The following is a 12,934-nucleotide window of genomic DNA, read 5'->3' as shown; positions in this document are numbered from 1 at the left end:
TATGAGTCAAATTATGATTCATTTTATATCACATTTTTAGTTTTGATATAAAGTAGCAATAGCTGTGCAAAGGTCACAAAATTAGACTTTTTGTTCATAAAAACGAGCCGAGTAGACTTTGAACGGTCGCGTATTTTCCAAATTTCACAAATTCACTCCGATTTGAGACATTTTGAGTACTTTTTGCTCAGGTGTTTGAACAGATTATCTATATGTTGTGCTGAAAAAAAGATATAAGACACACACTTATATTCTAATAGCATCTGTATAGACTGTACATTTTAACATAGTAAAGTAAAAAAGCAGCCAAAATGCTCTGTGTTCTAAGGGTTAAAAAGAATGAAGAATCTATATCTATAAGAATCTATATGTTCAAACTCTGTGTTCTTGTGTTAATTCTGTATAACTGTTGTATTGAGCCCTATTATTATTATTGTTATTATTATTGTTGTTATTGTTATAATACAGGTTCTCTGTTGAATAGTCACAGTCCAGTCCGGGCTACAGTCCCAGACAACTCTATTTATCGACGGCTCTCAGGATGTGAAGAGGATTTCAACTAAATAAGATAAGACGTGTTCTCGCTGACTCACGGCTTTTAAATGCAGCATTCTTTTTCCTTTTTTTTTTTTTAATAAGAATTCCTCAACTTCTGTGCCGTTGGTTTAAAGAGCTATTTGAGGTTAGCACATTTAGCATTGGTAAGCATAATGAGGCAGCTGGAATGTCCCGTGAGAGGAAAACAGAGGAGCACAGCAACCGTCGACAGACTCTTCCAGAAATTATGTTAAATGCACCTTTTAAAAAAAAAGAAAATATATTATCTGTGGTTTCCTGGGTGGGTGGCAGCTTTAATGCCCGCGTCTCCAGATGGACGCCAGACAAAAATCAGAAAACGACCTGATTTACGAAAGGAGGTAAAAGCAACAGAGCTGGAAAACATCCAAGCCATTATTCCTAATTATCTACCCCATAGGAGAGAGACTGCAAACCTGGCAACCCGTTCCCCCTGAGTCGGCTCTCTGTCAAACGTGCGTGTGGTACTCAGTATGACTTCATGGTAAATTGTGCTTGTGTTTGAGTGTGTGTGGCCATAAATAATGTGTGTGTAAAGACTGTTAGTAATGGCACTGGTGTTCTGATTTGCATATTCTGCATGTTAATGAAAAAACTACTGTATGTAATTAACATTATCCAGTTTTAATTCGATTTAAAGACGTTTTATGTTAAAAAAAACAGCCCATCAGACAGTTATTCAAACTCTCTAAAAGATATGTAATCTAAATTAATTTGCTGTCAGTTTTACATGCAATTACACTCTGTATAATCTGTGTTTGTATATGACTATAATCTACACGAGTAATTTCCAATCTCAAGAATGCTGTGGCCCACCAAAAAAAACTGAATTATACATTATTTGTTTAATAAACATAAAAAACACATTTGAACTTTAAATCAGGCCTCTGAATAGCTACACTATTCAAGTGCATTTTGCTTTCTGCCGGTAAAAAAAATGTAGTTAAACACAATTATATACTTGTTTTATTTAATATTGACCTGTTGAGTTTACTCAAGATTTAATAGAATTTACTACATTTTGTAAAAATCCTTTCAACTTACAAATAGCAAGATAAATAAACTTGTTTAAACAGAATTTATATTTTTTATTTTTTAAATCATTTGAAGCTTTATTACAAAACTAAACACCCAAAAACCTTATTTACCAACTTTATTTGTGTGACCTCTCGCAGCTCACCTGTTGGTCCCCATCCCTTTACATGAAAACGACATTTCAGGTTAATCTTTTCGGATTAGAGTGATTAGTGTGATTAGTGATCACTGATGTTATTTTGTGTTTCCCACCCTGGGTGAAGTGACGTTCACTCACCATGTTGCTCTGCTGCTCCCCCGGCTCAGCATCAGTCACGTCGTCTCGCCTCCCGTCACTGAGATGATCCAACTTGCTCATGAGCATGGTCATGGAGTCACACACGGCAACCTGAGCATTATGGGGGTAAAAAAAAGGAGGTTGACGGAGGTAAATATGGAGACGTCTAAACAGCACACGTCTTTGCCTCCAGGCTCATAACAGATAAAGGTTGTGTTCTTTACGTCTACTTATGGTCACACACGGAGGAGGAAGTGACACCTTTTTAATCAGATGATTTTAAAAGGATGAGGAATAAAACATAAGGACGGCTGCTTGTGAGAAACATGTTGCTTTAACGTCGTGTAAATGTGTTGCGCCTAAACCCTCACCGCTTTCCCCTCTCCACCCCCTTTGGTCGTTTGACTCTGACTGAGACACTTGTTCACTGGCCGTGCAGGAAATGAACAAACCGCTTTGTTTTCTGGGCTCGGCCGCACAATCCCCGAGAGTCCCGGAGACTGATAGCACAAATAGGGCCTCTTTGAGGAGCTGGGAGTCCAAAAACAAGCCCCCTTCTCTCTCACACACATGCATACCCACCCATCCACCCACTCACGCACGCACACAAACACACCCCTCTGTCCACTTCTATTCCCAAACCCTTCTTCATGCTGGCTAGTTAAAAAAAAAAAAGAAAAATATCTGCAGAAAGGGCTTTGGCAGTAAAGCCATTTCCTGTGTGTTGCAGCCCCCACATCTCCAGATTCCTTCACACAGGAACACAGTGGCCTGTCTATGTGCACCAGGGTGCTATTTTTACCCCTCACTATGAGGGACAGAACCAGAGCGGAGTGGAGTTTGAGTGACTGCAAACATGAACACACACAACCCAAAAAAAGCACACCACGACACACACACACACACACACACACACGCACACACTGTGCTTTCAAAGTTCATGAATTGTTAATCTGCTCCTGTCGACAGCAGACCGGGCTCTTAATGCATCTGTATCTCCACTTCAAGATCATTTTATTATTGGCTTGAATTATTATGATGCATCACATTGTGAATGGATAAGGAAGTGCAGTTATAAAGTGTGTAATATTAACCCAAGAATCCCTTCAAAGATCTTTCTATCTTATATGATGATGTGAGCCGGGGTCATTTGTGTCTGACGTATGACCTCCACAGCCCTAAACACAACAATATGGGAAATATTTCAGTGCTGTTGTCAATTATAAAAGTGGTGGATATATATAAATAAGCAGCAGTGATATTCCTGCTCATTATGAAAGAGCTAAACGACTAAATATACCACAGGAATTTAGGATGAGCCCCAACAGGCACGTGTCCTCCTGTAATAACAGATCATATTATGATAGACTGAACAGATCTCACAGAGATCAAGGCTGAAACTGTGACACGAGATCGTCGCCCCGCATCACAGCGAAGCTCCTAAATCTCATGTCACATTAAACGCCGCTTAATAACTTCATCTTTACCCTGAATTCCTCAAATTATTTCATCTAGCTACCCACGCTGAGGAGTGTGACGAAACTGCCCGGGCCAAGCTATTCCAGGAATGTGCGAGCACAATGGGACCACTTTGACTTAACAGGTATTTAAATGAGCACTGGCCGAGGCCTGTCAGCGAGTGACTTTAAAGGCCACTTGGTCAAACGCCGAGAGAACGAGTTCACAAAAGGAGCACGGCGACGGCGGCGGCGGCGAGAACAAATCCTTTCATTTCAGGTCGAGGGGGGAGAGAGTGTGCCAGTGGACCATGATGAGAAAGCACCAGCGGCCGCTCTGACAGGTGTGAGAACACGCTCAGGAGCCCGCTCACACGATTAAAGACGCCCAGTGGGTGAAGTGCATGCTGGGAGGCGAGGAGAACACTGAGAGGAATTTATCATTAAGAGTTTCACAGCGAACAAAAACATTCCCATTTATTCAGCACACAAGTCTTGGAAAGAAATCCACTCGATAGGAACAGTGGACTGACTGAGGGTGAGAGTGCAGAAGTAAGTGCTATAGGACAGAAGATGCTCTTGGAAGAGCTGGGTCTTCAAGAGCTTCTGGTAGCACTCGGTAGGTCATTCCACCAGCGTGGAACGACGCACGAAAAGAGTCTGGATTGTCCAATCCTTTGACAAATGGAGTAGTCGAGGGGTGACATAAGCTTTTAGGAGAGCAAATACAGTAAAGCAACAGGAAGTAGACAACCCCAAATCATCCATCCATCCATCTTCTACTGCTTTATCCTCCACATGAAGGCCACGGGGGGTCTCTGGTGCCAATCCCACTTGGTGAAAGGCGGGGTTACACCTTGGACAGGTCACCAGTGCATTACCGGACTACATCCACCATCCAGTTTCAGAATTGAATTCTATTGCTTGAAACATGATTGTTCAGCAGTTTGACATGACAACACAAACACATCATCTCAGTCACGTGTGACAGCATTGTTGTTAATGTTACATCGTTTCTGTTCGTGAAGACCAAACAGAGGCAGAACACAACAAAAATTGTGTGTTGGAGCTTTAAATCTAAAGGTTTGCCCAACAGGAGCCAGGGTCATTACGACAACATGTCTGCATTCCTTCATTTCGCAACTTTGACCAAACCCAAAATAGAAATTTTGTGCATTGTAATAAAGTTGTTGGAGCCTGGAGTTGGAACAACTATCTGCTTCACTGGACCAGGACTGAATACAGGACTGAATACATCAAAGAAGATAAACAACAACGCTGTTCCTACTGCACTGGAGAACTCATTCTGAAAGAGTTTGGCATTGCTGCCCTCTGCTGGTGTAAGAAGGACTCACTGGAGCGATGACTGGTATGTGGCAGTTGTTAAATCACAGGTGTAGATAGTTAGAAACGACTGACGTGTGTGTGTGTGTGTTCACGCTGGCTCACTGTCACTGACTGAGGTTAGATGAATTACTGCAGTTATCAGTGATGCCTGTGCTTCAGCTGCTGTGACCACACAAATGTCCAGCTGTGACAGGTCAGGCACCGACTTCCTTTCTCCGTCAACTCTTCACAGTCTCTGTCATAACAAAACTCTTTTCTTACCTGCTTTCCATTGCTCTTCTCGTCCTCCTCGCCACCTGCAGTGAACTCCTCTCTGCTCTGGCTGCTGTGCGTCTGCCGGTCAGATGCAGATCCGCTAGGCTGGGCATCCTGTCTCTTCCTCAAGCACTTCCTGTTCCTACTCAAGTTTCTACGGCGACGACTGACCAGGAATTCCTTATATTGTAACGTCTCAGGAAAGTCGTCATCCTCGTCTCTGTCACCCTCGCCGGCGCTGGACGAGGAGGCCTCGCCACTGTCGGAGCTCCCATTGGACAGGAACAGCTGGTCGTCATAGTCACAGAACACAATGACGCTCGGCTGGTGCTTGACTATTCTGAGGACATCCAGTGAAGAGTCTTCTGATGTTGGCAGATGCTTGCGTGCACTTTTACCCACAACTGGTGAGAAGGTAGAAACTGACTTATCAGGACGGGAGGACATGGTGGTTCCTTTTTCTTGCTGTCGAGGTAATGTGACTCCACAATGTGCCTCCACAGGAGACACCACAGTGTCTCCACAGTGTCCATTTCGCCGCTTGACTGACTCACAAGAGGAGCTGATATCCATCTTTTGCTCATCACAAATTTGGCCACGACCAGCCACAAGAGCAGGAGCGCAGTTCAACAAAGGATCGCGTTCAGACGTGGTTCTTTCACGGCTGCCAGAGCGTTGAGTCTGGAAGGGAACTTGACCTTGCAGGCCATCCGGAGAGACACCCACAGCCTGGGGGTAAACAAGCCTGTTCGACTGCCGCTGCTGAACAGGCAGCGCAGCTACTGGACCTTCATCCATTGTTGGTTCTTCTCTGGTGCCGTGTCATTTAAAGAGAAGGAGAGAAAGAAGGAGAATTGACATAAATCTGGGTGAAGGATTCATGTTCGTACATGCACACATGAGCGTATGTGCATGTATATGATTCAAATTTATACTGTCTTAATTTAGGTGTGATTCCTATTTTTGTCTATTCATAAAGAGAGTAAGACGTGGCCCTGTTGTGTGCCACACTAAAATAAATACATCCTTTTTTACAGAATTTACAGAACACTATTTTCAAGAGTGTAGAAGCAGTGGAACTCTTCTGACTGGATGAGGGTTTAATGGGATATTTGTGGCCAAACGAACCACATAAGTCACTGCTCCAGGGGAGAGAAACAGTCCTCATAACCCTCGCACAGCATGAAACTGTCAGACGTGTCCAAAAAAAAAAGCCTTTTGCCTCATTGTTTTTTCCTGATGGGATATTTTTGGCTGTAGCAAACACACCCAAGTTTCCTTGCCTGACACATTCTCTTTGTCTTCCAAACACGCAATGGTTTGCCTTGAATTCCTGTTCCAATGTACATGCTTGTTCACAAATTTAATACCCAGACCATGAGTCAGTCAGTCTGCGAAAATGTACAATGTCTTATCCATGACTGCAGATAAATGCCTAACAATCAACATAAAGGGCACATTCACGTAATATAAACTATAGGACACTTTAAATCAGCTCAAAAAGTCACGATTCATGAACATACCAGATGTTTCTGTGGCGAAAGCTGTGTCATCAAAGGAAGAAGTCCAGCAGCAGCAGAAGTCTGGAAGAACCCCGGAGATAACGCGAGGATCCAGCCGCCGCAGCAGCAGCCCACAGAGCTGGTATACTCTATGACACAGATGATGCGGAATGAGTGACTTAATGTCTGAAAGTATATGAAATGCTGCGAGGGGGAGGAGAAAGAGAGAGAGAGAGAGAGAGAGAGAGAGAGAAAAAGGGCTATGGAATGTTTTTCCCCTCCTACATTACCTCAGCGCAGAAGACAGGGAGCTCCACAGGCAGGTGTTTGTGTGTGTAGTTATATTTGTGACCTCTTTAGGACCTTTTTTGGCAGAAGTCATAAAATAAAAGCTAAAATGCTGGTTCCAATGAGGCAGCACCTGATTTCTGAAGAGCGGGTGAAGTTTAGGGCTAAGATTTGACTTGTGGTGAGGTTCATTTTAAGGTTAAGGCATTAAATTAGAGGGTAACACTGTGTTAAGGCTGTCCAAAAGCAGTGACCTCAGAATAATAGCTGCACAAGGGGAGAAAATTATGCACTCGAAGCAAAGCTCTGCTGCAGAAACGATGAAAACGGATTAAATAGCTGCACGTACGTTAGTGTTAAGTCAACAGACTTTGATTAAAATCCCCATTCCTCCTGCATAACGTGGCTCAAGGCAAAGGATTTCTTTTTTCTTTTCTTTTTTTACCTCAGACGCACATTCCTTGACAATACATGAGGTAATGCTTCAAACGTGGCCCTCTTCAAATATCTCTTGCTCTGCTTTCATGTGTTTGGTAACTACAGCAAGTCTTAATCAACAAGAAAAGATGTCGACAGACTGTGGAATGCCCCAGCAAACAGTGAATTTCATGTTTTTCCAGGACGACGTCTTGGGTCAAGTCTAAAGAGACGGGGACTGTGCCTGTCGAGGCATGTTTGACCATCCAGGTGCTGGTGGACGGGAGACGTGGCCAAGGTTGAGTGTAATGAGGCGTATCTGAAGTGTTTAGTGTCGTGTCTCCACATCCACAAACACAAGTGCTAGTAATGTTAACTATCTAGCAAATTTCAGATATTTTCTACACATAGATATAGTATAGTGTACAGATACTGTAGTTTATGGACACTGGAATTCATTAAGTGGTTAGTAGTGGTAGAGTAGGTTTATAGCATAGGAAGAAATAACAATAAAATTATTTATTAATGGATTTCATGAAGGGTTTTGGAGTTTTGTGCAGAGGTGGAAATAGTACTGAAATATTCTACTCAAGTAAAAATACCACTCTTTTGATACAATTTTACTTAAATACAAATAAAAGTACTGAGTAGTAGTAGCTTGTATAAAATGTTAGGGGTTCTAAGGTTGGGGTTCTTTCTTATTTATAGTGCAAAACGGATGGAAAGGGGATACAAATCCCCCATTAAATGTTTTTAAATTCAAGGCAAACCTTTACAAAAGTGATGACAAAATAAAATATGTGAACACAGGATGTGTCAGTCAAAATGGGTCAAAGGTCAAAAAATGCTTTAACTTTCTGAATTCTTTTTCTGAATTCTACATGTTTACAGTACTTCCAAAAAAAACATACTTAAGTAAAAGTTCAATTACAAATTTTAAAAAATAAAGTACAGAACAAACCTACTGAATTACAGTAACGAGTAAATGTAATTCATTACTTTCAACCTCTGATGTTGTGACAGTCAAACAAAGAAGGGATGAAAAGAGCAAAAATCCAAATTAAAGTTTCACTGTGTTTTAGGATGACGTGATCGTGTCAAATACTTGGTTTTAAGAGTCAGTGGAGCGTCAACACAAGTTTAACTATCAGGCAGTTGATTCATCAAAACTCATCTATTCAATTATGAATAAACTCCACCACCCTCAGGCCACCTTACTTTTTTTTTTTTTTTGACACTGTCCTACACAGCCGTCATGATGATGGACGCATATTAATTTAACTCAAACATTTCAATACAAGCACCACTGACCTGCTGAGGCACGCTCCTCAATATGGAACATTCCTGCACAGGAAAAAGAAAAAGCAACAAAAGTGATGAGGGATGGAGGTAAGGTGGAGTGAATTTGACAGGTACGTGCGGTATGCAACAAGTACGGAAAAGAAAAGGTAAAGTCCACATGTGCATTAACGGCGGAAACAAAACTGTACAATACTCACACTGAATAATATAAATATGTAAGACAGGAAAACCTAATTAATCTGTGTATATTGTCAAATAAGCAAATATATAAATGCATTTTAATTCCACTCACAGTTTGAACATGCAGTGACATTTCTGTTGTTACATTCCTCGGAGGAATCGGACAGTTTGATTGTCTTCAGTGCAAACATCTGCAGATCTGCTGCAACAGAAAAAAGATGATGTTATCTTTCCAGTACAATACAGGACGCAGTCATAACAGTCTGTATGTGAGCCGATTTTAATCCACCACCCACACAATGACTATCCTGGGCTTCACACACAAATCTCTAATAATATTCATACAATAACAGAAGTTGATCTTTGTACTGTAGTGGTTATATTATATGTTTATAGCCTCATATGGACGACAAAGACAGCTTCGCTGCGTTGCCTGCTAATTTACTCACAACAGAAAAATGTATAATCCCAATCCTAATTCTCCTGTTCTACAAGTGAACTAAGGAAGCCTCATGAGACACAAATACCTCCAATTAAATGAAAAACACAAGAAATCTGAATTATTCAGATGTGGTTTCTCAACATTACAACATAAAATAATTAATATTATACAACAAAAAAGATATAATCATTAGATGTAAATGGCACTTACAATACAATGACATGAAACTGTGAAAGACCAATATGCATATAAATATCCCACCAAGGTGAAATATGTTTATCTATTCATGTATTTATTAAATTGTATTACTTACTAAGTTTACATATTTTGTATTTGTAGTTTATTTTAATTTTATACCCAAACTTGTTTTCTTGTTCATATGTAGTTTTATATTTTTCTTCTCTTTACCATTCTGGATGAAAAGTGCTTTATCTAGCTATCCATCGTCCATCCTGCATTTCCCGCCTCGCCTGTTGCTATTTTGGCCCCTTCGACTTTCCGTAGTTCGACAGGAAACTGCGACACAGTTGATGTGAACGATATTCGCGGGAGACCAAGAGTGTCAGACAGTTAGCGACTGCTGTCAACACGGTCACAGATAAACTGTAGCAAAAAAGACAAACAAACAAACCACGATGAGTTTGTGGGTGGACAAATATAGGCCGACTTCCCTGGGGAAACTCGACTATCACAAAGATCAAGCGTCTCAGCTTAAAAACCTGGTAAGAAGAGAAACGAACCGGTGTTAGCAGCTTCTATATTAGCATCTTCTCTGTTAGCAGCTCAGGCCCCAAACAACAAGTAGAATTTAGCTATAACGCTAAGCCATTAAATGTAATATTTATGTGTGTTAATGTTCTTTTAGTACGTAGACAGTGTGTGTATGTATATATATATATATATATATATACATATATATATATATCTGTATGTATGCATGCATGTATTTGTGTATATATATATGTACGTCACAACATGTATGTACAAAGGTTGTAGCACTTGCAAAAGCACAATACTTAACGATTAACTCGTATTACACACAGAAAGAAGCCAATGCAGACACGAGAGCTGCAACTAACGATTATGTTCATAATCAATTTATCTGTCTTATTTTCTCGATTAATCGAGTATTTGTTTGGTCCATAAAATGTCAGAAAATGTTGATCAGTGTTCTCAAATGTCTTGTTTTCTCCACAAACCAACAGTGATTCCGTTTTAATGCTTTCTTTGTCAAATGGAGCAAAGAAACTGGAAAATATTCACATTTAAGAAGCTGCAAAACCAGAAAGCTTATTTTAAATATTAGAGAAAAACAAGCTCTAAAACTGAATAATCGATTATTAAAATAGTTGATGATTAATTGAATAATTGTTGCAGCCCTGGCTGACAGGAAAAAATGTAATTGATTATTTCCATTCCAACATGACTGGTTTTAATTTGTCTCATGTTTACCTCGGTTATTGGAGAACGTCAGTGTCCATCACTTCCAGTTTGGTGACGTAAACCTCTTTAAACGATTGTTTCAGGTCCAGTGTGGAGACTTTCCACACTTGTTGGTGTACGGTCCGTCAGGCGCGGGGAAGAAGACACGCATCATGTGTCTGCTGAGGGAGCTGTACGGAGCTGGAGTGGAGAAGCTCCGCATAGAGCACCAGACCATCGTGGTGAGAGGAGAAATAATGAGACGGAGTCACTAACCATTACACGACTCACATGCAGTGTTTCTGTCCACATTTGCCTCACAGTTTAATTTAATTTTGCTCTTTATCTCCACTGTAGGCTCCTTCAAAGAAGAAAATTGAGATCAACACGATAGCGAGCAACTATCACTTGGAAGTTAATGCGAGGTACCACTTTTGTACTGAAATTATTAAAAGCGTTTTCTTTACTGCATTTAAAGAAAGGTATTATTGTATGTTACGAGACTTCAGTTTTTCTGTCTTGTGTCGTACAGTGACGCAGGAAACCAGGACCGCGTGGTGATTCAAGAGCTGATTAAAACTGTCGCTCAGTCTCAGCAGATTCAGTCAAGCACACAGAGGGAGTTCAAAGGTAGTAAAGAGACATTTAATGCAACACTGTGCATCTTTTTCTTTTAAAAAAGCTTAAAATAACTTTGATGGGTCACTGATTTTGTAACGGTGAAAACTGTGCCTTTTTATTATCAATCTGTTGCTGAACCTTTGTTTCGAGAGCAGATAGGAATGTTGTGAGAAGTCTCTGATAATCAGATAATCATCTCTATCCCTGAGGGTCATCCTGTGACGCCACCTCCTGGCTCTATGAGCCATAAATCAGATTCGTAATTGGCCCAATGTTTGTTCTCAGTGGTGTTGCTGACAGAGGTGGACAGACTCACAAAGGACGCCCAGCACGCGTTGCGTCGGACGATGGAAAAGTACACGTCCACCTGCCGTCTTATCCTCTGCTCCAACTCCACCTCCAGAGTCATCGGGCCGATCCGGAGCCGTTGCTTGGCCATCAGGGTTCCTCTGCCGAGCACGGAAGAGGTGAAGTGGACACGATCTGAAAGAAGCGTCACAGAACGTCTTTACATTTTCTGCATAAATCAGGACATTTAACTTATGTTGTACCCCTTTTCAGGTCTGTAATGTTTTGACATCAGTCTGCAAAAAGGAGGGTTTGCTCCTCCCACCCGAGCTGGCCAAGCAAATCAGTGAGAAGTCGGGGCGTAACCTCCGCAAAGCTCTCTTGATGTGCGAGGCCTGCAGAGTGCAGCAGTAAGTTCTCTGACAGCGTTATCTGTGGATTAATATGTAGTATTAAATAAAAGTGTGTGTGCTTACTGGGGATGTGGTCATCTTCTCCAGGTATCCATTCTCAGCGGACCAAGATGTCCCAGAGACGGACTGGGAGGTGTACCTCAGAGAAACAGCTAATGCCATCGTCAGCCAGCAGAGCCCTCAAAGGTAGGAAAGGCTGAGAGAAGAGAGAGTTAATGGATCCTGTTAGACGTCAAGCTAATTGGACCTGAATCTGTCTGTCTCCGTTCCAGGTTGTTGGAGGTTCGAGCGAGACTGTACGAACTTCTGACTCACTGCATTCCTCCCGATATCATTATGAAGGTACCACGCGTGTTTAACCATACCTCCTCTCCACTCAAGCAGTTTGCAGTCAAGTTTATTCCTTCCCTTTTGTCTAAATCCTCCTTATCAGGGACTGGTCACGGAGCTGCTGAGGAACTGCGATGGCCAGCTGAAGACAGAAGTGTCCCACATGGCAGCTTATTATGAACACAGGCTGCAGCTGGGCAACAAAGCCATTTACCACCTGGAAGCCTTCACGGCCAAGTTCATGGCCATGTACAAGAAGTTCATGGAAGACGGTCTGGAGGCCATGATGTTTTGACTCTGAACGGATGTAAATACGGATACTTTTCTTGATGTCTTTCTTTTGTATATTAAAAAAATAAACCTCATTACCCTCATTGACCTTCACTCCTGTTGATATAGAACACAACAACAGTCACAATACTGTCTACAATATTTGAGCAAAAGCAAGAGATATTTACACATAAATTTTCTGAACTAAACAAACTGGCCCCATCCTCTGGATAACTTCTTTGAATTATATGAGAAAACAACACTTTCTGAACAGTAAAACACCCAAACAAGCAGCATTTTATAACACACACCATCTAGGACAGATAATTCATGTGACTGATGCTTTGTACCTGAACTTTACATCAATTCATCAGGGAATTACAGGTTGGTTAAATGTGTCGTTGACGTCAGCCGTTGATCCTGCGACTCTCCCGTTGAGGTTCATCTTGCTTTGAAAGTTGCTTTTTCTCATCGTCTCTGTCTCTAGTTTTGTCTTGGAGCTGGGGGAGGAG

General features: G+C 41.4%; 2 protein-coding genes across 4 annotated transcripts in view; one reads left to right on the top strand and one right to left on the bottom strand.

Annotated features, from left to right (window-relative positions):
* The window catches only part of stard13a (StAR-related lipid transfer (START) domain containing 13a), a 43,270-nt gene extending 33,704 nt beyond the window's left edge, over positions 1-9,566 (bottom strand). For 2 of the 3 annotated variants that reach the window (XM_058626740.1, XM_058626742.1), the window contains exons 1-6: positions 9,487-9,566; positions 8,749-8,838; positions 8,466-8,498; positions 6,471-6,598; positions 4,954-5,758; positions 1,889-1,999 (exon numbers count right to left, since the gene is read on the bottom strand). In XM_058626740.1, the coding sequence (XP_058482723.1) occupies positions 1,889-1,999; positions 4,954-5,745 (903 nt within the window). In that variant the 5' untranslated portion in view covers positions 5,746-5,758; positions 6,471-6,598; positions 8,466-8,498; positions 8,749-8,838; positions 9,487-9,566. The remainder of the gene's footprint in view (positions 1-1,888; positions 2,000-4,953; positions 5,759-6,470; positions 6,599-8,465; positions 8,499-8,748; positions 8,839-9,486) is intronic. The other variant, XM_058626741.1, reaches the window with a different exon arrangement.
* Positions 9,567-9,602: 36 nt separating this feature from the next.
* Positions 9,603-12,526, top strand: rfc3 (replication factor C (activator 1) 3). Its single transcript, XM_058626748.1, has 9 exons — positions 9,603-9,800; positions 10,605-10,742; positions 10,858-10,925; positions 11,033-11,130; positions 11,407-11,588; positions 11,683-11,819; positions 11,910-12,008; positions 12,095-12,164; positions 12,256-12,526. The coding sequence occupies exons 1-9, from the start codon at positions 9,714-9,716 to the stop codon at positions 12,445-12,447; spliced, it is 1,071 nt and encodes a 356-aa protein (XP_058482731.1). The 5' UTR covers positions 9,603-9,713; the 3' UTR covers positions 12,448-12,526.
* The last annotated feature ends 408 nt before the right edge of the window (positions 12,527-12,934 follow it).

The sequence above is a fragment of the Solea solea genome, chromosome 4, assembly GCF_958295425.1.
Source record: "Solea solea chromosome 4, fSolSol10.1, whole genome shotgun sequence".
Taxonomy (NCBI): Eukaryota; Metazoa; Chordata; class Actinopteri; order Pleuronectiformes; family Soleidae; genus Solea; species Solea solea.
Note: the sequence above shows the minus strand (reverse complement) of the source record. Positions and strands in the feature narration are given on the sequence as shown.

What these genes read in the sequence shown, in the direction of transcription:
- rfc3 (XM_058626748.1), top strand. Translation starts at nt 9,714, where the DNA reads ATGAGTTTGTGGGTGGACAAATATAGGCCGACTTCCCTGGGGAAACTC. An exon ending in TAGAGCACCAGACCATCGTG is followed by an intron (nt 10,743 to 10,857) that starts GTGAGAGGAGAA and finishes TCTCCACTGTAG; the next exon opens with GCTCCTTCAAAGAAGAAAAT. An exon ending in CTCCCGATATCATTATGAAG is followed by an intron (nt 12,165 to 12,255) that starts GTACCACGCGTG and finishes CCTCCTTATCAG; the next exon opens with GGACTGGTCACGGAGCTGCT.